This window comes from Amphiura filiformis, chromosome 1 (genome assembly GCF_039555335.1).
Source record: "Amphiura filiformis chromosome 1, Afil_fr2py, whole genome shotgun sequence".
NCBI classification, from domain to species: Eukaryota; Metazoa; Echinodermata; class Ophiuroidea; order Amphilepidida; family Amphiuridae; genus Amphiura; species Amphiura filiformis.
This window is the reverse complement of record NC_092628.1, coordinates 86,486,989-86,507,988: the sequence shown is the minus strand read 5'-3', so window position 1 is coordinate 86,507,988 and position 21,000 is coordinate 86,486,989. Positions and strand designations below refer to the sequence as shown.

Sequence of the window (21,000 nt, the reverse complement as noted above, 5' to 3'; positions counted from 1 at the left end):
TTAGTTTAAGATCATACAAATCTATGGTCAAGGGATTGATTGTGTGATTGTAGCAGATATTGATTTTCTTAAATTTGATGCTTTTGGAATTATCAAGTATTTCCAATTAGAGTGACTGTTACAGACTAGAGTGCATTGAATCTATTGAGCTGCCATGTACATGTTGAAAGCTTATTTCTTGAAGAAATTTTAAAGTGGGTTTAGAATAATTATTAATGACAAAGCTATTCTAATCTCTTTAACAGCTACAGTAATTTCTTTTATAATGATAAATGCATGGTTTCAGGATTTTCCAAACTCAATTGAAGAGGTTGGAGTTTAATTGTGTTTTTTTCTGTGTAACTAAGCAACCTAAGCCTTAGCAAAGTTTGGGTTTGTTAGGCTTTTAGTTTTCACTTCACTTCCATCTGAGCTTCCAACTGCTCAGCATCAATACCATCTGAGGTCTTCATTTTTATCATCATAGTGCTACATTCCATACATCTTGATTGAGAGTTTTATTCATGGATATTGTTTCTATATACATCTTATATTAAAGCCGGAGCATCAACAACATATCTACAAGTCTTCTGCTTATTTTCTTTGTCACAGATTTATACCAGATATAATTAGCGGGGATTTTGATTCGATTAGACCAGAAGTACTTCTATTTTATAAAAGCAAGGTAAGATACTCGGTCAGTAAGATGCTGGACTCTGGTGTGTGATGATGCATATGTGAGCCCCAGGTAGTCATGTTAGTTTACTTTTATTGTATAAAATGAGCTTGTGTGGACTTCAGCAGATTGCCTTGGTTTACCCAAATAATTTTGTGAGCTGATTGTGGCTGCTATGATAATGATATTGAAGATTAAGTATGCGATAGAAGTAAAGGGGACAAACTTGAATTCACATGCTGGAGTGTCCCATCTTATATTTCAAAGCGATTGGCCCAGACTCATCCATGAAATGTTATTGTGGGGAGATCGCTAGACGCTACACCTCCACAGCAAGTCTGTTACCTGACATTAAATAAAGCGGGTACCAATTTGTACACCTGCAATCTTGGAATTATCTATGCCTGTGGTTATCTATGCCTGTGGAACAGGGCATAGATATTCTCCTTATGCTCTTTAGTCTTCTCCTTTTTATATATGCCTGTGTAGCAGGGCATATATATTCTCCTTATGCTCTTTAGTCTTCTCCTTCTTATATATGCCTGTGTAGCAGGGCATATATATTCTCCTTATGCTCTTTATATATGCCTGTGTAGCAGGGCATATATATTCTCCTTATGCTCTTTAGTCTTCTCCTTCTTCTTATATATGCCTGTGTAACAGGGCATATATATTCTCCTTATGCCCTTTAGTTATCTATGCCTGTGCAACAGGGCATAGATATTCTGCTTATGCTCTTTAGTCTTCTCCTTTTCCTTCTTCTTCTCCTCCTCACGCTTCATATTGACAGGGCTATCTCCAAAACTACAAGGGCCCCAGGGCTCATATTTGGCACACTTAGTGGCCCTACCCCGTAGCTGTGCCTTTTGCCCATTTTGGCCCCATAGGTCAAAGGTCACGGGCCCCAGGGGCCCAAATGTAAAAATACAAAGCATGCCACTTCTCATCAAATAAAGCAGCCTCAGGGCCCTGAGTTGGTGCACTGATAGCCCCAGGAGTACTCTATATATACATGTATACACGAGCCCCATATGTCATATATTATGGGCCCCAGGGCCCCAAATGTTAAAATAAGGAGCAACAGATTGACAGGGTTAGCTGTAAAACTACAAGGGCACTATGGCTCATATGTGGCACACGTATGGGCCCGAACTTGTAGATATGCATTTTGGCCCCAGATCTTTAAGGCTAGGGGCCCCAGAGGCCCAAATGTTAAAATGAAGGGCCGGCCGTTTCTCAGCAAATAAAGTAGCTACAGCGCTCAGATTTGGTACACTAATTGATCATTAGCATTATATTGTTATATGAATATAAGAGCCCCATATGTCACATAATATGGGCCCCAGGGCCCCAAATCATAAAACATAGGGCCGGCCGTTACTTGGTAAATAAAGCAGCTACAATGCTCTAGGTTGGTATACTGATAGCTGTTTCAGCATTAAACATATTACGGGGTGTCAGGGTGAGTTAAGAGTATCATGGTGGTGGGGTGGTGAGGAGTTGGGGGTTAGGGTGGGAATCACAGGCATAGATATTCGTGTTTGATCAAACACAACAGTGCCATCTAGTCTTCTCCTTCTTCTTCTCCTTTTCCTCCTCACGCTTCACATTAACAGGGCTAGCTCCAAAACTACTAGGGCCCCACGGCTCCTACTTGGTACACTTAATGCCCCCACCCCAAAGATGTGCCTTTTAGGGGTCAAGGTCATGTCAAGGTCGTCTAAGTTTATATTGTTGGATTGTCATCATATTTGGTGGATGTGATCACAATCGAATGCCGAAAAGGGTCAAGATCATGTCAAGGTCATCCGAGTATAGTTTGTTGGATTATCATCAAACTTGGTGGATGAGATCACCATCGAGTGCCAATTATTGTCAAGGTCATGTCAAGGTCATCAGAGCAAAAATTGTTGGATTGTCATCAAACTTGGTTGATGAGATCACCATCGAGTGCGAAAATGGTCAAGGTCATATCAAGGTCATACGAGTATAGATTATTGGATTACCTCCAAACTTGGTGCATGGGATCATCATCGAATGCCAAAAATGGTCAAGGTCATGTCAAGGTCATCAGAGTAAAGATTACTAGATTGTAACCAAACTTGGTGAATGAGATCACTATCGAGCGCCAATATTGGTCAAGGTCATATCAAGGTCATCCGAGTATAGATTGTTGGATTGTCACCAAGTTTGGTGCATGGGATCACCATCGAATGCCAAAAATGGATAAGGTCATGTCAAGGTCATCAGAGTAAAGATTGTTGGATTGTAACTAAACTTGGTGGATGATATCACCATCGAGTGCCAATAATGGTCAAGGTCATATCAAGGTCATTGGTGGTTAGGGTGGGAATCACAGGCATATATATTCGTGTTTGCTCAAACACAACAGTGCCATCTAGTTCTTCTTCTCCTTCTTCTTCTCCTTCTCACGCTTCATATTAACAGGGCTAGCTCCAAAACTACAAGGGCCCCAGGGCTCATGCTTAGCACACTTAATGGCCCCACCCCAAAGATGTGCCTTTTAGGGGTCAAGGTCATGTCAAGGTCGTCTAAGTATATATTGTTGGATTGTCATCATATTTGGTAAATATGATCACAATCGAATGCCGAAAAGGGTCAAGGTCATGTCAAGGTCATCCGAGTATAGTTTGTTGGATTATCATCAAACTTGGTGGATGAGATCTCCATCGAGTGCCAATTATTGTCAAGGTCATGTCAAGGTCATCAGAGCAAAATGGTTGGATTGTCATCAAACTTGGTTGATGAGATCACCATCGAGTGCCGAAAATGGTCAAGGTCAAATCAAGGTCATCCGAGTATAGATTATTGGATTGCCTCCATACTTGGTGCATGGGAGCACCATCGAATGCCAAAACTGGTCAAGGTCATGTCAAGGTCATCAGAGTAAAGATTATTGGATTGCCACCAAACTTGGTGCATGGGATCATAATCGAATGCAAAAAATGGTCAAGGTCATGTCAAGGTCATCAGAGTTAAGATTGTTAGATTGTAACCAAAATTGGTGAATGAGATCACCGTCGCGCGCCAATATTGGTCAAGGTCATGCCAAGGTCATCCAAGTATAGATTGTTGGATCGTCACCAAACTTGGTGCATGGGATCACCATCGAATGCCAAAAATGGATAAGGTCATGTCAAGGTCATCCGAGTAAAGATTGTTGGATTGTAACCAAACTTGGTGGATGATATCACCATCGAATGCCAATAATGGTCAAGGTCATGTCAAGGTCATTAGGGGTTAGGGTAGGAATCACAGGCATATATATTCGTGTTTGCTCAAACACAACAGTGCCATCTAGTTAGTCTTTATATATGCCTGTGTAGCAGGGCATATATATTCTCCTTATGCTCTTTAGTCTTCCCCCTCTTCTTCTTCTTCTTCTTCTTCTTCTTCTTCTCCTTCTCACTCTTCATTTTACCAGTGCTAGCTCCAACGCTTCAATTGCCCCAGGGCTCGTACTTGGCACACTTAATGGCCCCACCCCAAAGATGTGCCTTTTAGGGTCAAGGTCATGTCAAGGTCGTCTAAGTATATATTGTTGGATTGTCATCATATTTGGTGAATGTGATCACAATCGAATGCGAAAAAGGTCAAGGTCATGTCAAGGTCATCCGAGTAAAGTTTGTTGGATTATCATCAAACTTGGTGGATGAGATCTCCATCGAGTGCCAATTATGGTCAAGGTCATGTCAAGGTCATCAGAGCAAACATTTTTGGATTTTCATCAAACTTGGTTGATGATATCACCATCGAGTGCGAAATCATGGTCAAGGTCATATCAAGGTCATCAGAGTATAGATTATTGGATTGCCACCAAACTTGGTACATGGGATCATAATCGAATGCGAAAAATGGTCAAGGTCATGTCAAGGTCATCAGAGTAAAGATTGTTAGATTGTAACCAAACTTGGTGAATGAGATCACAATCGAGCGCCAATATTGGTCAAGGTCATGTCAAGGTCATCCGAGTTAGATTGTTGGATTGTCACCAAACTTAGTGCATGGCATCACCATCGAATGCCAAAAATGGATAAGGTCATGTCAAGGTCATCAGAGTTAAGATTGTTGGATTGTAACCAAACTTGGTGGATGATATCACCATTGAGTGCTAATAATGGTCAAGGTCATGTCAAGGTCATTGGGGGTTAGGGTGGGAATCACAGGCATATATATTCGTGTTTGCTCAAACACAACAGTGCCATCTAGTTAGTCTTCTCCTTCTTCTTCTTCTTCTCCTTCTTCTTCTCCTTCTCACGCTTCATATTAACAGGGCTAGCTCCAAAACTACAAGGGCCCCAGGGCTCATGCTTGGCACACTTAATGGCCCCACCCCAAAGATGTGCCTTTTAGGGGTCAAGGTCATGTCAAGGTCATCTAAGTATATATTGTTGGATTGTCATCATATTTGGCGGATGTGATCACAATCGAATGCCGAAAAGGGTCAAGGTCATGTCAAGGTCATCCGAGTATAGTTTGTTGGATTATCATCAAACTTGGTGCATGAGATCACCATCGAGTGCCAATTATGGTCAAGGTCATGTCAAGGTCATCAGAGTAAAAATGGTTGGATTGTCATCAAACTTGGTTGATGAGATCACCATCGAGTGCGAAAATGGTCAAGGTCATATCAAGGTCATCCAGTATAGATTATTGGATTGCCACCAAACTTGGTGCATGGGATCACCATCGAATGCCAAAAATGGTCAAGGTCATGTCAAGGTCATCAGAGTGAAGATTATTGGATTGCCACCAAACTTGGTGCATGGGATCATCATCGAATGCCAAAAATGGTCAAGGTCATGTCAAGGTCATCAGAGTAAAATTGTTGGATTGTCATCAAACTTGGTTGATGAGATCACCATCGAGTGCCAAAAACGGTCAAGGTCATATCAAGGTCATACTGAGTATAGATTATTGGATTGCCACCAAACTTGGTGCATGGGATCACCATCGAATGCCCAAAATGGTCAAGGTCATGTCAAGGTCATCAGAGTGAAGATTATTGGATTGCCACCAAACTTGGTGCATGGGATCGAATCATCGAATGCCAAAAATGGTCAAGGTCAAGTCAAGGTCATCAGAGTAAAGATTATTAGATTGTAGCCAAACTTGGTGAATGAGATCACCATCGAGCACCAATATTGGTTAAGGTCATATCAAGGTCATCCAGTATAGATAGTTGGATTGTCACCAAGTTTGGTCCATGGGATCACTATCGAGTGCCAATAATGGTCAAGGTCATGTCAAGGTCATTGGTGGTTAGGGTGGGAATCACAGGCATATATATTCGTGTTTGCTCAAACACAACAGTGCCATCTAGTCTCCTTCTTCTTCTTCTCCTTCTTCTTCTCCTTCTCACGCTTCATATTAACAGGGCTAGCTCCAAAACTACAAGGGCCCCAGGGCTCATACTTGGCACACTTAATGGCCCCACCCCAAAGATGGGCCTTTTAGGGGTCAAGGTCATGTCAAGGTCATCTAAGTATATATTGTTGGATTGTCATCATATTTGGCGGATGTGATCACAATCGAATGCCGAAAAATGGTCAAGGTCATGTCAAGGTCATCCGAGTAAAATGGTTGGATTGTCATCAAACTTGGTTGATGAGATCACCATCGAGTGCCAATTATGGTCAAGGTCATATCAAGGTCATCCGAGTATAGATTATTGGATTGCCACCAAACTTGGTGCATGGGATCACCATCGAATGCCAAAAATGGTCAAGGTCATGTCAAGGTCATCAGAGTGAAGATTATTGGATTGCCACCAAACTTGGTGAATGGGATCATCACCGAACGCCAAAAATGGTCAAGGTCATGTCAAGGTCATCAGAGTAAAATTGTTGGATTGTCATCAAACTTGGTTGATGAGATCACCATCGAGTGCCAAAATGGTCAAGGTCATATCAAGGTCATACGAGTATAGATTATTGGATTGCCACCAAACTTGGTGCATGGGATCACCATCGAATGCCCAAAATGGTCAAGGTCATGTCAAGGTCATCAGAGTGAAGATTATTGGATTGCCACCAAACTTGGTGCATGGGATAAATCATCGAATGCCAAAATGGTCAAGGTCAAGTCAAGGTCATCAGAGTAAAGATTATTAGATTGTAACCAAACTTGGTGAATGAGATCACCATCGAGCACCAATATTGGTTAAGGTCATATCAAGGTCATCCGAGTATAAATAGTTGGATTGTCACCAAGTTTGGTCCATGGGATCACTATCGAGTGCCAATAATGGTCAAGGTCATGTCAAGGTCATTGGTGGTTAGGGTGGGAATCACAGGCATATATATTCGTGTTTGCTCAAACACAACAGTGCCATCTAGTTCTTATATATGCCTGTGTAGCAGGGCATATATATTCTCCTTATGCTCTTTAGTCTTCTCCTTCTTCTTCTTCTTCTTCTCCTTCTTCTTCTCCTTCTCACGCTTCATATTAACAGGGCTAGCTCCAAAACTACAAGGACCCCAGGCCTCATGCTTGGCACACTTAATGGCCCCACCCCAAAGATGTGCCTTTTAGGGGTCAAGGTCATGTCAAGGTCGTCTAAGTATATATTGTTGGATTGTCATCATATTTGGTGAATGTGATCACAATCGAATGCCGAAAAGGGTCAAGGTCATGTCAAGGTCATCCGAGTATAGTTTGTTGGATTATCATCAAACTTGGTGGATGATATCTCCATCGAGTGCCAATTATGGTCAAGGTCATGTCAAGGTCATCAGAGCAAAAATTGTTGGATTGTCATCAAACTTGGTTGATGAGATCACCATCGAGTGCGAAAATGGTCAAGGTCATATCAAGGTCATCCAAGTATAGATTATTGGATTGCCACCAAACTTGGTGCATGGGATCACCATCGAATGCCAAAAATAGTCAAGGTCATGTCAAGGTCATCAGAGTAAAGATTATTGGATTGCCACCAAACTTGGTGCATGGGATCACCATCGAATGCCAAAAACGGTCAAGGTCATGTCAAGGTCATCCGAGTATAGATTGTTGGATTGCCATAAAACTTGGTGCATGGGATCATAATGGAATGCCAAAAATGGTCAAGGTCTTGTCAAGGTCATCAGAGTAAAGATTGTTGGATTGTAACCAAACTTGGTGGATGATATCACCATCGAGTGCCAAAAATGGTCAAGGTCAGGGTGGGAATCACAGGCATATATATTCGTGTTTGCTCAAACACAACAGTGCCATCTAGTTCTTCTTCTCCTTCTTCTTCTCCTTCTCACGCTTCATATTAACAGGGCTAGCTCCAAAACTACAAGGGCCCCAGGGCTCATGCTTGGCACACTTAATGGCCCCACCCCAAAGATGTGCCTTTTAGGGGTCAAGGTCATGTCAAGGTCATCTAAGTATATATTGTTGGATTGTCATCATATTTGGCGGATGTGATCACAATCGAATGCGAAAAGGGTCAAGGTCATGTAAAGGTCATCTGAGTACAAATAGATGGATCGTCATCAAACTTGGTGCATGAGATCACCATCGAGTGCCAATTATGGTCAAGGTCATGTCAAGGTCATCAGAGTAAAAATGGTTGGATTGTCATCAAACTTGGTTGATGAGATCACCATCGAGTGCCGAAAATGGTCAAGGTCATATCAAGGTCATCCAGTATAGATTATTGGATTGCCACCAAACTTGGTGCATGGGATCACCATCGAATGCCAAAAATGGTCAAGGTCATGTCAAGGTCATCAGAGTGAAGATTATTGGATTGCCACCAAACTTGGTGCATGGGATAAATCATCGAATGCCAAAATGGTCAAGGTCATGTCAAGGTCATCAGAGTAAAATTGTTGGATTGTCATCAAACTTGGTTGATGAGATCACCATCGAGTGCCAAAAATGGTCAAGGTCATATCAAGGTCATCTGAGTATAGATTATTGGATTGCCACCAAACTTGGTGCATGGGATCACCATCGAATGCCCAAAATGGTCAAGGTCATGTCAAGGTCATCAGAGTGAAGATTATTGGATTGCCACCAAACTTGGTGCATGGGATCGTCATCGAATGCCAAAAATGGTCAAGGTCAAGTCAAGGTCATCAGAGTAAAGATTATTAGATTGTAACCAAACTTGGTGAATGAGATCACCATCGAGCACCAATATTGGTTAAGGTCATATCAAGGTCATCCAGTATAGATAGTTGGATTGTCACCAAGTTTGGTCCATGGGATCACTATCGAGTGCCAATAATGGTCAAGGTCATGTCAAGGTCATTGGTGGTTAGGGTGGGAATCACAGGCATATATATTCGTGTTTGCTCAAACACAACAGTGCCATCTAGTCCTTCTTCTCCTTATCTATGCCTGTGCAACAGGGCATAGATATTCTGCTTATGCTCTTTAGTCTTCTCCGTTTCCTTCTTCTCCTTTTCCTCCTTCTCACTCTTCACATTGACAGGGCTATCTCCAAAACTACAAGGACCCCAGGGCTCATATTTGGCACACTTATTGGCCCTACCCTGTAGATGTGCCTTTTGCCCATTTTGGCCCCATAGGCCAAAGGCCACGAGCCCCAGGGGCCCAAATGTAAAAATACAAAGCATGCCATTTCTCATCAAATAAAGCAGCCTCAGGGCCCTGAGTTGGTGCACTGATAGCCCCAGGGGTACTCTATATTTACAGGTATACATGAGCCCCATATGTCATATATTTTGGGCCCCAGGGCCCCAAATGTTAAAATAAGGGGCAACAGCTTGACAAGGTTAGCTGTAAAACTTCAAGGGCACTAGGGCTCACCTGTGGCACACGTACGGGCCCGAACTTGTAGATATGCATTTTGCCAATTTTGGCCCCAAATTGTTAAGGCTAGGGGCCCCAGAGGCCCAAATGTTAAAACAAAGGGCCGGCCGTTTCTCAGCAAAAAAAGTAGCTACAGCGCTCAGATTTGGTACACTAATTGATCTTTAGCATTATATTTTTATATGAATATAATAGCCCCATATGTCACATAATATGGGCCCAGGGCCCCAATTGTTAAAACATAGGGCAGATGCAATTAAAGGGGTATTCCTTGATTTTCAATTTAATATTTTAGTCAGTATACTGATAGCCCTTTGAGAATCAAACATATTCCGGATTAAAGGTGTCATGGTAGGTTAAGGACCGATGGGGTGGGGGTGTTAGGGTGATGGAACAGCCATTAAAGGGACACTCGCTTTGGGATTAAAGGGTATTCAGATTTTTGATTTTTTTTTTTTTTTTTTTTTTTTTTTTGATTTTTTTGTATGGAATATGTTTGTTGCATTATTTAAGGAGGGCGCCCTCAAGCGTTTACACAGCAAATGCAATTAAAGGGTATTATTTGATTTTTAATTAGTTTATTTATTTTAATTTTTTTCGTTGGTATACTGATAGCCCTTTTAGAATATGGGGTGTCATGATGGATTAAGAGTGTCATGGTGGGTTAAGGGGGTTAGGGTGGGAAACACAGGCATAGATATTCGTGTTTGGTCAAACACAACTGTGCCATCTAGTTCTCCTTCTCCTCCTTCTCACCTTTCATATTAACAGGGCTATCTCCAAAACTACAAGGGCCCCATGGCTCATATTTGGCACACTTAATGGCCCTACCCCATAGATGTGCCTTTTGCCCATTTTGGCCCCATAGGTCAAAGGTCACGGGCCCCAGGGGCCCAAATGTAAAAAATACAAACCACGCCGTTTCTCATCAAATAAAGCAGCATCAGGGCCATGAGTTGGTGCACTGATAGCCCCTGGAGTACTCTATATTTACAGGTATACATTAGCCCCATATGTCATATATTATGGGCCCCAGGGCCCCAAATGTTAAAATAAGGGGCAACCGATTGACAAGGGTTAGCTGTAAAACTACAAGGGCACTAAGACTCATGTGTGGCACACGTATGGGCCCAAACTTGTAGATATGCATTTTGCCCATTTTGGCCCCATATATTTAACGCTAGGGCCCCAGAGGCCCAAATGTTAGAACAAAGGGCCGGCCGTTTCTCAGCAAATAAAGTAGCTACAGGGCTCAGATTTGGTACAATAATAGAGCTTTAGCATTATATTTTTATATGAATATAAGAGCCTCATATGTCACGTAATATGGGCCCCAGGGCCCCAATTGTTAAAACATAGGGCAGCTGCAATTAAAGGGGTATTCCTTGATTTTTAATTTAATATTTTAGTCAGTATACTGATAGCCCTTTTAGAATCAAACATATTCCGGATTAAAGGTGTCAAGGTAGGTTAAGGGCCGAGGGGGTGTTAGGGTGATGGAACAGCCATTAAAGGGACACTCCGTTTTGGGATTAAAGGGGTGTTCAGATTTTTTGATTTTTTTTTTTTAAATTTTTTTTTGTATGGAATATGTTTGTTGCATTATTTAAGGAGGAGCGCCCTCAAGCGATTACACAGCAAATGCAATTAAAGGGGTATTATTTGATTTTTAATTTATTTATTTATGTTAATGTTTTTCGTTGGTATGCTGATAGCCCTTTTAGAATATGGGGTGTCATGATGGATTAAGAGTGTTATGGTGGGTTCAGGGGGTTAGGGTGGGAAACACAGGCATAGATATTCGTGTTTGGTCAAACACAACTGTGCCATCTAGTTTTCCTTCTCCTTCTCCTTCTCCTTCTTCTCACGCTTCATATTAACAGGACTATCTCCAAAACTACAAGGGCCCCATGGCTCATATTTGGCACACTTAATGGCCCTACCCCATAGATGTGCCTTTTGCCCATTTTGGCCCCATAGGTCAAAGGTCACGGGCCCCAGGGGCCCAAATGTAAAAATACCAATCGTGCCATTTCTCATCAAATAAAACAGCCTCATGGCCCTGAGTTGGTACACTGATAGCCCTAGGGGTACTCTATATTTACAAATATACAAGGCCCCATATGTTATATATTATGGGCCCCAGGGGCCCAAATGTTAAAATATGGTGCAACAGATTTACAAGCCCAGCTCTAAAAGTACAAGATCACTAGGGCTCATATGTGGCATATGTATGAGCCCTAAGTTGTAGATGTGCCTTTTGCCCGTTTTGGTCCCAGATGTACAGGGCTAGGGGCCCATGGGCCCAAATGTTAAAACAAAGGGCTGGCTGTTTTCTCAGTAAATAAAGCAGCTGCAATGCTCTATGTTGGTATACTGATAGCTGTTTTAGCATTAAACATATTACAGGGGTGTCAGTGTGGGTTGAGAGTGTCATGGTGGGTGGGGGTGCGGGGTTGGGGGTTAGTGGGGGAAACACAGGCATAGATATTCGTGTTTGGTCAAACACAACTGTGCCATCTAGTTAAAGTCTTGTCACCCCCTTTCCCCCATGCAATGTTGAAAAATGCCAATGTCTTCAGCGGTTTCCCAATGTGTTCCAACATTGATTGATTGGCAGAGTGGAAGGGTAAATCATTGTTGTAGATGTCCTGTTTGTTCCCAAGCTTGGGAACAAACAGGACATCTACAACAATGATTTACCCTTCCCCTCTGCCCTTTGGCTTCCCAAATCGTGTTTTTCTCCGGTGCTTATATTGTATGCTGTCGGTACAGTAATGTGTGCTTTTTATCTCTATGAAATGCTCTTTTATAAACACGAATGAATTAAAACAGTAGTACAGTAATTAAATAACCAACACGAATGTACACTAGATATACTGAAAATGAACAGGCCTCATCAGGCACAAATGGAAATACCAATGATGAGCAGGGGCACTCTGGATGACAGGAAGTTTGTGCTATTATTATACATGGTGTACATCCTGCATGATAGATATGCAATGGTCTTCCTTATCAGAATTATTTTCATTGTTTGTTATGCATTTTATACTTGGTATGTGTGTGTGGGTTGGGGTGTATGTGTGGGGTGGGCGTGTGTGGGGGTGTGTTGGAAGGGTCGGTATGGGGGAGTGTGTTGGGGGTTGTGTGGTGCGTGCGTACCCATGCTCTCATTGCCCCGGTGCTGGGTCATTTATCCATCTGTGCAATATTTTAAGCTTTCTCAAATTATTTTCATTGTTTTTATGTGTATTATTATTACTATAAATCTTAATTATAAAATGTGATGTTACTAATCTAATAGTAATATTGTATTGAAAATAGTTTAAAGGTGCACACCGGTAAATAGTCCCCATTGACTTTCTGTACAAACAGGGTCTGGGAAAACATAAGAGTGACTCTGCTCTTCAAACTTACATGTTCTGCAAGTTGAAGGTCAGATAAAAACTGCCAGTGCAGAGAAAACATACATGTATCTACATCACCCTATTATCCCGGCACCCTATACGCCATACAGCTTACATCAGCTTGAAAATAGCATGGAGTTTCTGAAATGTACACATTTTGAAAGCTTAGTCAAACCTTTATAAAAAGCCAGATCCTGCTCATTTTTCATAGACAATCTTATACCCAGGCCTAGATAAGGATTAAATATGAATCAGGGCATAATAGTTAGGTTAAGCATTTTCTAATGTATTACTTTAAGTTCCATGCCACTTTTTCAATTTTCGAAACACTGATTTTTCCTTCAAAAGGTATAGGAGATTCCTATTTACTATTGTGCACACTAAAGGTTGGTATTGTAGAAATTTTGGGCCTCATAACTACTAAATTGTTGGTCTAAAGTATACATAAAATATACACATTTAGAATGGCAAAGACTTGATACAGCCATCTGTGAGGTAAAATTTGGGCAAAAATGCACCCAAAAGCATTTTTTTTGCCCAAAATGCTTTGGATAATGTAACAAAAACATTTGTGAAAAAAAAAATCATCTATTAATTTTTAAAAACTAGATATAAATATCTAGGACCTATTTTTTCTTTTTTTTTTAATTTTGACCAACTTAGATATTTTCATCAAAAAAATTTCATTGGGTACAGTTTCAAATCGCTAGTGTTGCTTAAAGTGCTGGCATACACACGCACATGCTTAAAGATGATGCATACATTGTAGATGCTTGCACAAAACAGTTGCCTCATGCATTTATATCACTGCCATATCAGGATGAAAAATGATATACTACCAAATTAAGCAACTGTCAACTGAAACGGGTAGTCTGCAGAATGAGAAAAGTATATCCACATTATGACAAGTTTGATGTTTTGTACTTGTAATTTTAGAGAATTAAATATTCTCAAAATTTTATTTTGCTCTCTTTTACAGGGTAGTAAAGTTATAGAAACTGCTGATCAAAACTTCACAGACTTTACAAAGTGTTTGAGAATAGTTCTGGATGTTCTTGAACAAAAGAAGCAACAGGTGAGTTTTTAGGGATTGATGATGCAATGGCACACTCAAACACACCCACCCACAGTCCCCACCCCACACCCCACCCCACCCCACCCCCCACCCCACACCCCACCCACACACCCCCAGGTGAGATAAAATCATAGGGACTGATGATGCAAAGGCACACATTCCGATCCTAACCTCCAGCAGTGGTTGAAGTGTATAGTTATAAAAAAATAGAGTTAAATGTATAAAGCAGTTATGATTTAATGAAAAGAGAACCTCAGGGAGTGCATGTACTGAAATAAAATAACATTATAGATAAATACATCGCAATTTCTCAAAGAGAGAAAATGGAACATAATGGTGGTTTTAAGCTATGTGATTGTTCTTACCCACAACTACTTCAGGCGTATATAGACACTGGTAATTTTCATAAAAGTCTGCGTTAACAACCCAACATAAGTTCGAAACTTCATATCTTGTTTGTTTGTTTTTAAGGTGGATTGCATAGTAGCGCTTGGATCATTTGGTGGTCGACCAGATCAAGTGTTTGCTAACATTAACACATTATATGAAGCAACAGAAGTAACAGATATTCCAGTGTACTTGGTAGCCGATGATTCACTTGCTTGTCTACTCAGGCCGGTAAGTTGGCAATTCTCAATAAACTAACTGTCAACAACAACAATGATAACAAAAAAGTCAAGTCATAGAAGTATTTATTTTCATCTCGCATGTAACAATGATATTGATGGTGCTTTTAGGGAAATAAATGGGTTGTTGAAAAGAATGAAAGAGACAGAAAAAAGAACAAATGAGGGCAGGGACAAATAAGGGAGGGAGGCAGACTGACAGTGAGAAGAGGGTGGAGAGCGAGAAGGAGAGAAAGAGAGAGAATAAATTAGAAGTTTTATAAATTACTGATTTAAAGTTCAAACAGACTACAAATAAGCAAGATGAAATAATAGTAGCTATCTAATGATGTATCTGTTTTACTTATCCCATTATTACAGGGTAAGCATGTGATAGAAGTGAACACAGGATTGGAAGGTGAATGGTGTGGCTTGGTTCCGGTTGGCTTCAGATGTAAATATGTTACCACAACTGGCCTCAAATGGAACTTAAGTGAGTCAATAATCTCATCACATTCATGTGCGCAACCTTTTAAATGCAAACTGTCTGCAACTTTGTCAGCATATCATAAGGAGTCAAAGCTGGGCATCCAACCAATACATGTTCTTGCTTAATACGGTGTTTACATTTTGAAATTAAAATTTCATTACTTTGTCCTGGTTGTTTAATCATGTCACAAATATACCGTAAAAATTCGATAGTTAGCATATGTGACCCATCTGACAAAACAAGGAACAAGTCACATTTTTGACATTTCATGATTTGAATAAAAATGTAAGCACAGGACAATAAGCTTCAAAATGAGACCAAAATTACATACATCACATCAATACTTTTGAAGATAATTTTGTAAATGATACCTTGATATTTTTGCCAAACTGCTTTTCTGAGAATTGGGCTAATTAGTTTCCTGCTTTAAATAAATAAAATAAATGTTGGTATTTATACAGCGCCTTTCACATGTGAACATGTACCAAAGCGCTTTACATTTATTCCGCCGTCATTAGAATATGTCAGCTGCCATACAATGCCCAAGGCATGCTCATACCTTTGGGCGGCGCTCAATGGACAGTATTCATAACAGCTCCCCATTTCACACCTGGGTGGAGAGGAGTAATCGAGATAAAGTGCCTTACTCAAGGGCACAACACGATGCGTCGCCGGGGCTCGAACCCGCAACCTTCAGATTATGAGTCCTAGCCCGTTCCGCTCGGCCACCGTGCTCCACACACAATTGAATAGGATTATCATAGATCAACTGACAATTATTGATTAAATAAACTTCTTTTTAACAAGTACTTCAAGGATTTGAAAGTCCACTCAGGCCCAAGGTCAAATGCCATGAAATTAAGAATACCAAAATTTGATCTTTTTTATGGGAATGTCATCTTTAAAGGCCTATAACCCAAAAAACATGCCTGGCGACTTGTTCCAGATTTTGTTGGAGCTGGTCACACATGTGCTTGCTATCGAGCACTTTCAAAAACATGCAAACATGAAGAGCCCCATCCACAAAAGTGTAAAGGGTTTTGAGCAAATCATCGATACACATAGTTATATGAACAAGTAAACCTACAAATTTGTCTCTCAACCCCATTAGCTCATTAGTGCCAGACTTTGGTACAATTTCATGTTTTCAAAAATGCTCGATAGTAAGCACATATGCTAACTGTCGAGTGTTTACGGTATGATAGAATTGGATTTGTTATGAGCCATATTTTATGGCAAATTCAACAGGCTGGATATGGGATAATACAATTGAGATAGTACAAGTTACCATTGTAGCTAATAAGCAAAGGGCACTGAGCATAAATGTGCTGCCCTCAACTGCGTGTGTGCTCAGGCCTGCAAAAAGTGGAGAATTTGGGAACCTCATTCCTGGAAAATTTAGTATTTGGAGGGAAAAGTCTGAAAATAAAGAAATATGTAACAATTTTGAAGGAAAATCTTGTCTTTTGGGTGGGACATTTTTAGTTTATATTCCTGGAAAATTAATACTATTATGTATCAAACAAAGCTGGAATACAGGCTGCATGCTTTCTTGAGAAAATAATGTTTGAAAATTTGCTATTTCATTTAATATTGCAATCTTGGTGGTGAATTGTTTAATTTCATTTAGATCACCAGTCCATGCAATTTGGCAGTCTCATCAGTACATCCAATACCTATGCAGAAGGTGCTAAAGAAGTGACCGTCCAAACCGACCAGCCACTGCTGTGGACAATGGGTATCAGACCAATTACAGTGTTGAAGTCAGGAGTGAATGGCGCAGGTGCATCTTCAAATGGGAAGGGGTCAACGTGAGACTCCGTTACATGGTATATTTATTTGAATTTAAACAATATAATTACACAGGTTTGAAACGGTGATGGTAAATCGTATCTATTTCGTGATATTAATGATATTGTCACTGGTTTATTTCATGTGCAATGTAATATGAGGCCCTTGACAAATCGCGAAGGATGATTTAAGTACTTCCCAAAATATGTTGCAAAAGTGCTATCACCAGGTCTTCATCTGGTCACTTGAGCTAGCAAAAATTCACAATTTGACTGGCAAAAAGCTATGCAGTGTGAGTGACCATGGCCTGTTTGCTTACACCATTGAGCTGGTAGTATAGTTTGGTGCTGGGGAGTACTTTACAAATCATCCTCTCTGACATAACTGTGTGAGGATATTGGTGTGTATATGGAACATTGTGCTATATTTTTTTCAGTTTATCTCTTTTAGCAAGGAAGTATCCACAGAATATTTTTCTTCAATGTGCAGTTGGAATTATGTTTACAGTATTATTGATACATATTTATAGCAATATGATTGTTCATATAGGCCTAGTAGAAATTTCATTTGAATAAACACAGCTGCCAACAGCATGATGATCGTCTGCGAACACTGTGCTGTGTGACGAACACATGCATGTGCGTAACACAGAAATCAATGCAACCATGCCATCTCACTCGTGATTGGTTAGTATTTTCATAAAGTATCCATGGTCATACATTTGCGTTGTATTTTGAAAAACGATCAGTCGGATTGCATACAGCTGTTGGCAGCTGTGTTCATTTAATCAAATGAAATTTTACTATATAGTCTAAATTTAGACTGAGAGCCTTGCACTCTGCCATGTTTGTATACTGCTCATGCACAATGAAATATTTTACCTCCAGATTGACATTTTCAGTAAATCCCATAACCCTTTGCGTATTTACCCCTGATGACATATTATCAATGTGCACATCTTTACTGCACAATTCATTGATGATCAACATATGCAGTAAAGATGTCGAAATTGATGTGTCATCAGGGGAACTACGCAAAGGCTTGTGATATTTACCAAAAATGTCAATTGTTTCACCATGTGTCCATCAAAGTGGTTCTTATGTGTGCAATCTGAATGTAGTGTGCTGATTATACTTGCTCAACCTGTGAAACACATGAAGTTGACAATCATTTGCTTGATTTCAGGCCATTGTGTGAAATATACTGTAGGTACACTGTTTTGGTGCCATGTATGACAATCCAATATAGCATTACAGAGACCAAGCCCTCCCAGTCAAATTCTGTGATACCATTAAATAATGGATCTTGTGCAATGAAACAAACAGAAATGAGGGCCTATACCATTTTCACCCCAATGTGGCAGTAACGTCAACACGTTGAAGCAACTATTTTGCTTGTGCATCTGTGCAGCGTCTTTAAGCGTGTGCATATGTACACCAGTGCTTTAAGCGAACGCTAGGGATTTGAAGCTGCGCCCAATGAAATGCACACTGGCTTCACTGCCACATCAGGATGCAAAATGGTATAGTTGCAGCAGTTTGTAGAACAAGCAGTTTCCTACAGATGCACCAAGCGTTATGGTTCTGATTACATAAGACAATGCTGTGCCGCTCACATATAATAAGTTCTTGTTCTTCAAACATGACTGGCTTTCCAGTGCTGTCCAGTTGCATACGATTTATACACAAGGCCAAATAGAGTTGTATTGGTAGATTTTGGTAACTACAAGTAAAAATAGGAGTCTTGTGGTTATTAATTTGTGAAATTACCAATCGACAAAGTTGACGAAAATGGAAGAAAAGCAGAGAATTTAGCATGTTCTGTTCTTTAGCTATCCCATTTGTCTGATTATGGAAACTTTGAGAAGTGACTTACTGTATGTAGGTGCTTAGCCTAACATAATTGCTAGACTTGGATACTGATGTTGACTTATTTGGTGTGTCCTTTACCATATGAAATGCACATTATAGAGAGATGTATGCAACTCAGGTTATATGAACCACAATGTACATACAAAGAAATAATGGAATGATTGAAATCCTGAAGTGTGGATACTATATTTATTTGCCTTGAATATTTTACAGTACTTGCACATAAATTAAAGAAAGAAAGAAATACCAGGTTTTAACTTTTAAGTTGGTGGGTTTTTTTGTGGATGAATCTAAATATTTGAATCAATTTGAGGGCCACATTAATGCAGAAAATAGATTAATTTCCTGTATTACTAGTGTACAATACAAGTTCATTAATTCAGAAAGAGGACAATCGGATCCAGCACGAGGTGATTATATGACAGCTATATAGAATACTGAATCAGATGATTTGGTAAATTGCACTTTTACTCATTGGACCTGTGCTAACTTAAATAATCCTTAATCATTCATAATTGTCTATTACAGTGTCAAAGACATTATCGTTAATGATCGTAACACTGTCTCTTATGAAGAAACCGACCACTTCTTGGTTTATGTTTTTTCTGACCCATTGTATCCTTCAACATTAATTTGCTCCTTGTCTTTAAGAAATGTTTCCACTAAACCTGAAATATCAACCTAATTGGTCTTGGTTGGTTACTTATGATGCCACCTATGTTATTAAAAGCTATTTTAATATCAGCATTATTTTGTTTACTGTGCCTTTTGCCTCTTCTTACTGGGCTCCTTTTGTTGGGAGCACAAGGATGCCCAAATTAAGGCCTATCAGCACACACATTGATTGAATGCTTGTGTTAGATTTTCTTTCAATTATGTTTAAATCATCATGATCAGTATTGAAAACACTTCTGTTCTGTTCTGTTCAAATAATTCCCAACGCTTAAAAGGAAACCAGGTGAGAAGAATGCCAAGAAAAGAGATTAATCATTAAAGGGCAGTATGTATCTATTGGTACATTGATAACCCATTTTGAAATGAGTGCCTCTCATAAAGTCTTCTATGGTAACCCACACCATAGAGAGGTAGACCTACAAGGAGTGTACTGCCATGAAGATAACAGAGATCTGATGGTGACACTTTCAGTGTCCATTCCCTGAATGGTGTTTCATCATTAAGGTTGATTTCATGCTGTGCCTGTGTAGTTTACCTACTCACTAGTAGCATTAGTGGTCACACATGAGGCAGTTTGGTAACAATGCCTTTAGATAATGTACATTATCTGGAACTGTGACTTCAGCCAATGCGAAATTAGCAGGAATACAGATATCAGACTCAGTGATGTTAGCGATTTCTACTGAAACTTTACATATGGCAGTCTTGTTAGTCTCTGTGACATAAGATGTTTGCAAAAGACCATGCTGTCGTCTTCTTGGCGCATCTACCAACACTATGTTGTGACTCCGGAGGGGGTTCCTGAAAGATCCACGGAAGCATTTAGTCATTCGTGTAGCAATTGTGACAGAACCTTTTGACCTCGCTACTTCAAGTAAGCCATCAACTCCTAATCTTTCCTTCTCACTATAGATGAGAGCACACCATGAATCTGCTTGTCTACATGCCTTCCTGCAGAGCTGCCAACTCTCCCTCTTTTCGCAGGAGACTCCCTACTTTTAAACCTTCAGAACCCTTAATTTTTGTTCATCTCCCTGAAAAGGAAATGGTTTCATCCATTAAGATGTACACATTTTGACAAATCTCCCTGATTGCAACAGGAAATCTACCTTTTTTCAAGATTCATATGTTGGCAGCTCTGCTTCCTGAGATGGTCCAGGATGTCAAATTGTTGCCTCGTTCCTATAAAGTTATGTTTCAGCCCTAGTCGCATGCATGTCCAGCCAGCGATTATTTTTTTCGTACATCATTTTTGTAACGCACACGTGTAAAATCAATTGATTTTTCAGAAAATATTATTTTTTCAGTTAGTTTTGCTTTATTCCGTGTTTGATTATGAAAAACGGAAAAATCTAAATTTACAAAAATGATGTACGAAAAAAATAATCGCGTCCAGCCAAGGTATGGTATCTTACCTCCACCTCCATGCCACCAGACTAGGTTGGAGAGAGGAAACATTACCTTGAGATGGACAGGATGATGACGGTAACTTGTGTCCCACTGTCCAGAAGACATGGAAAGGCTGTCCCATCTATGAAGCAGATATCCACTATACTCTTTTCCACCAAGCCGTGGGGAATATCACAATCATTATCTGGAGCTGGTACTTCTAATGGCTCGTGTGCTTCAGCACGCTCCTTG

The 21,000-nt window shown here is 40.1% G+C and overlaps 1 protein-coding gene across 1 annotated transcript in view; it reads left to right on the top strand.

Annotated features, from left to right (window-relative positions):
- LOC140155709 (thiamine pyrophosphokinase 1-like) overlaps positions 1-19,906 on the top strand; it is a 33,086-nt gene extending 13,180 nt beyond the window's left edge. The window contains exons 3-7 of the mRNA XM_072178646.1: positions 592-664; positions 13,832-13,927; positions 14,399-14,545; positions 14,914-15,025; positions 16,653-19,906. Of these exons, the coding sequence (XP_072034747.1) occupies positions 592-664; positions 13,832-13,927; positions 14,399-14,545; positions 14,914-15,025; positions 16,653-16,837 (613 nt within the window). The 3' untranslated portion in view covers positions 16,838-19,906. The remainder of the gene's footprint in view (positions 1-591; positions 665-13,831; positions 13,928-14,398; positions 14,546-14,913; positions 15,026-16,652) is intronic.
- Positions 19,907-21,000: the final 1,094 nt, after the last annotated feature.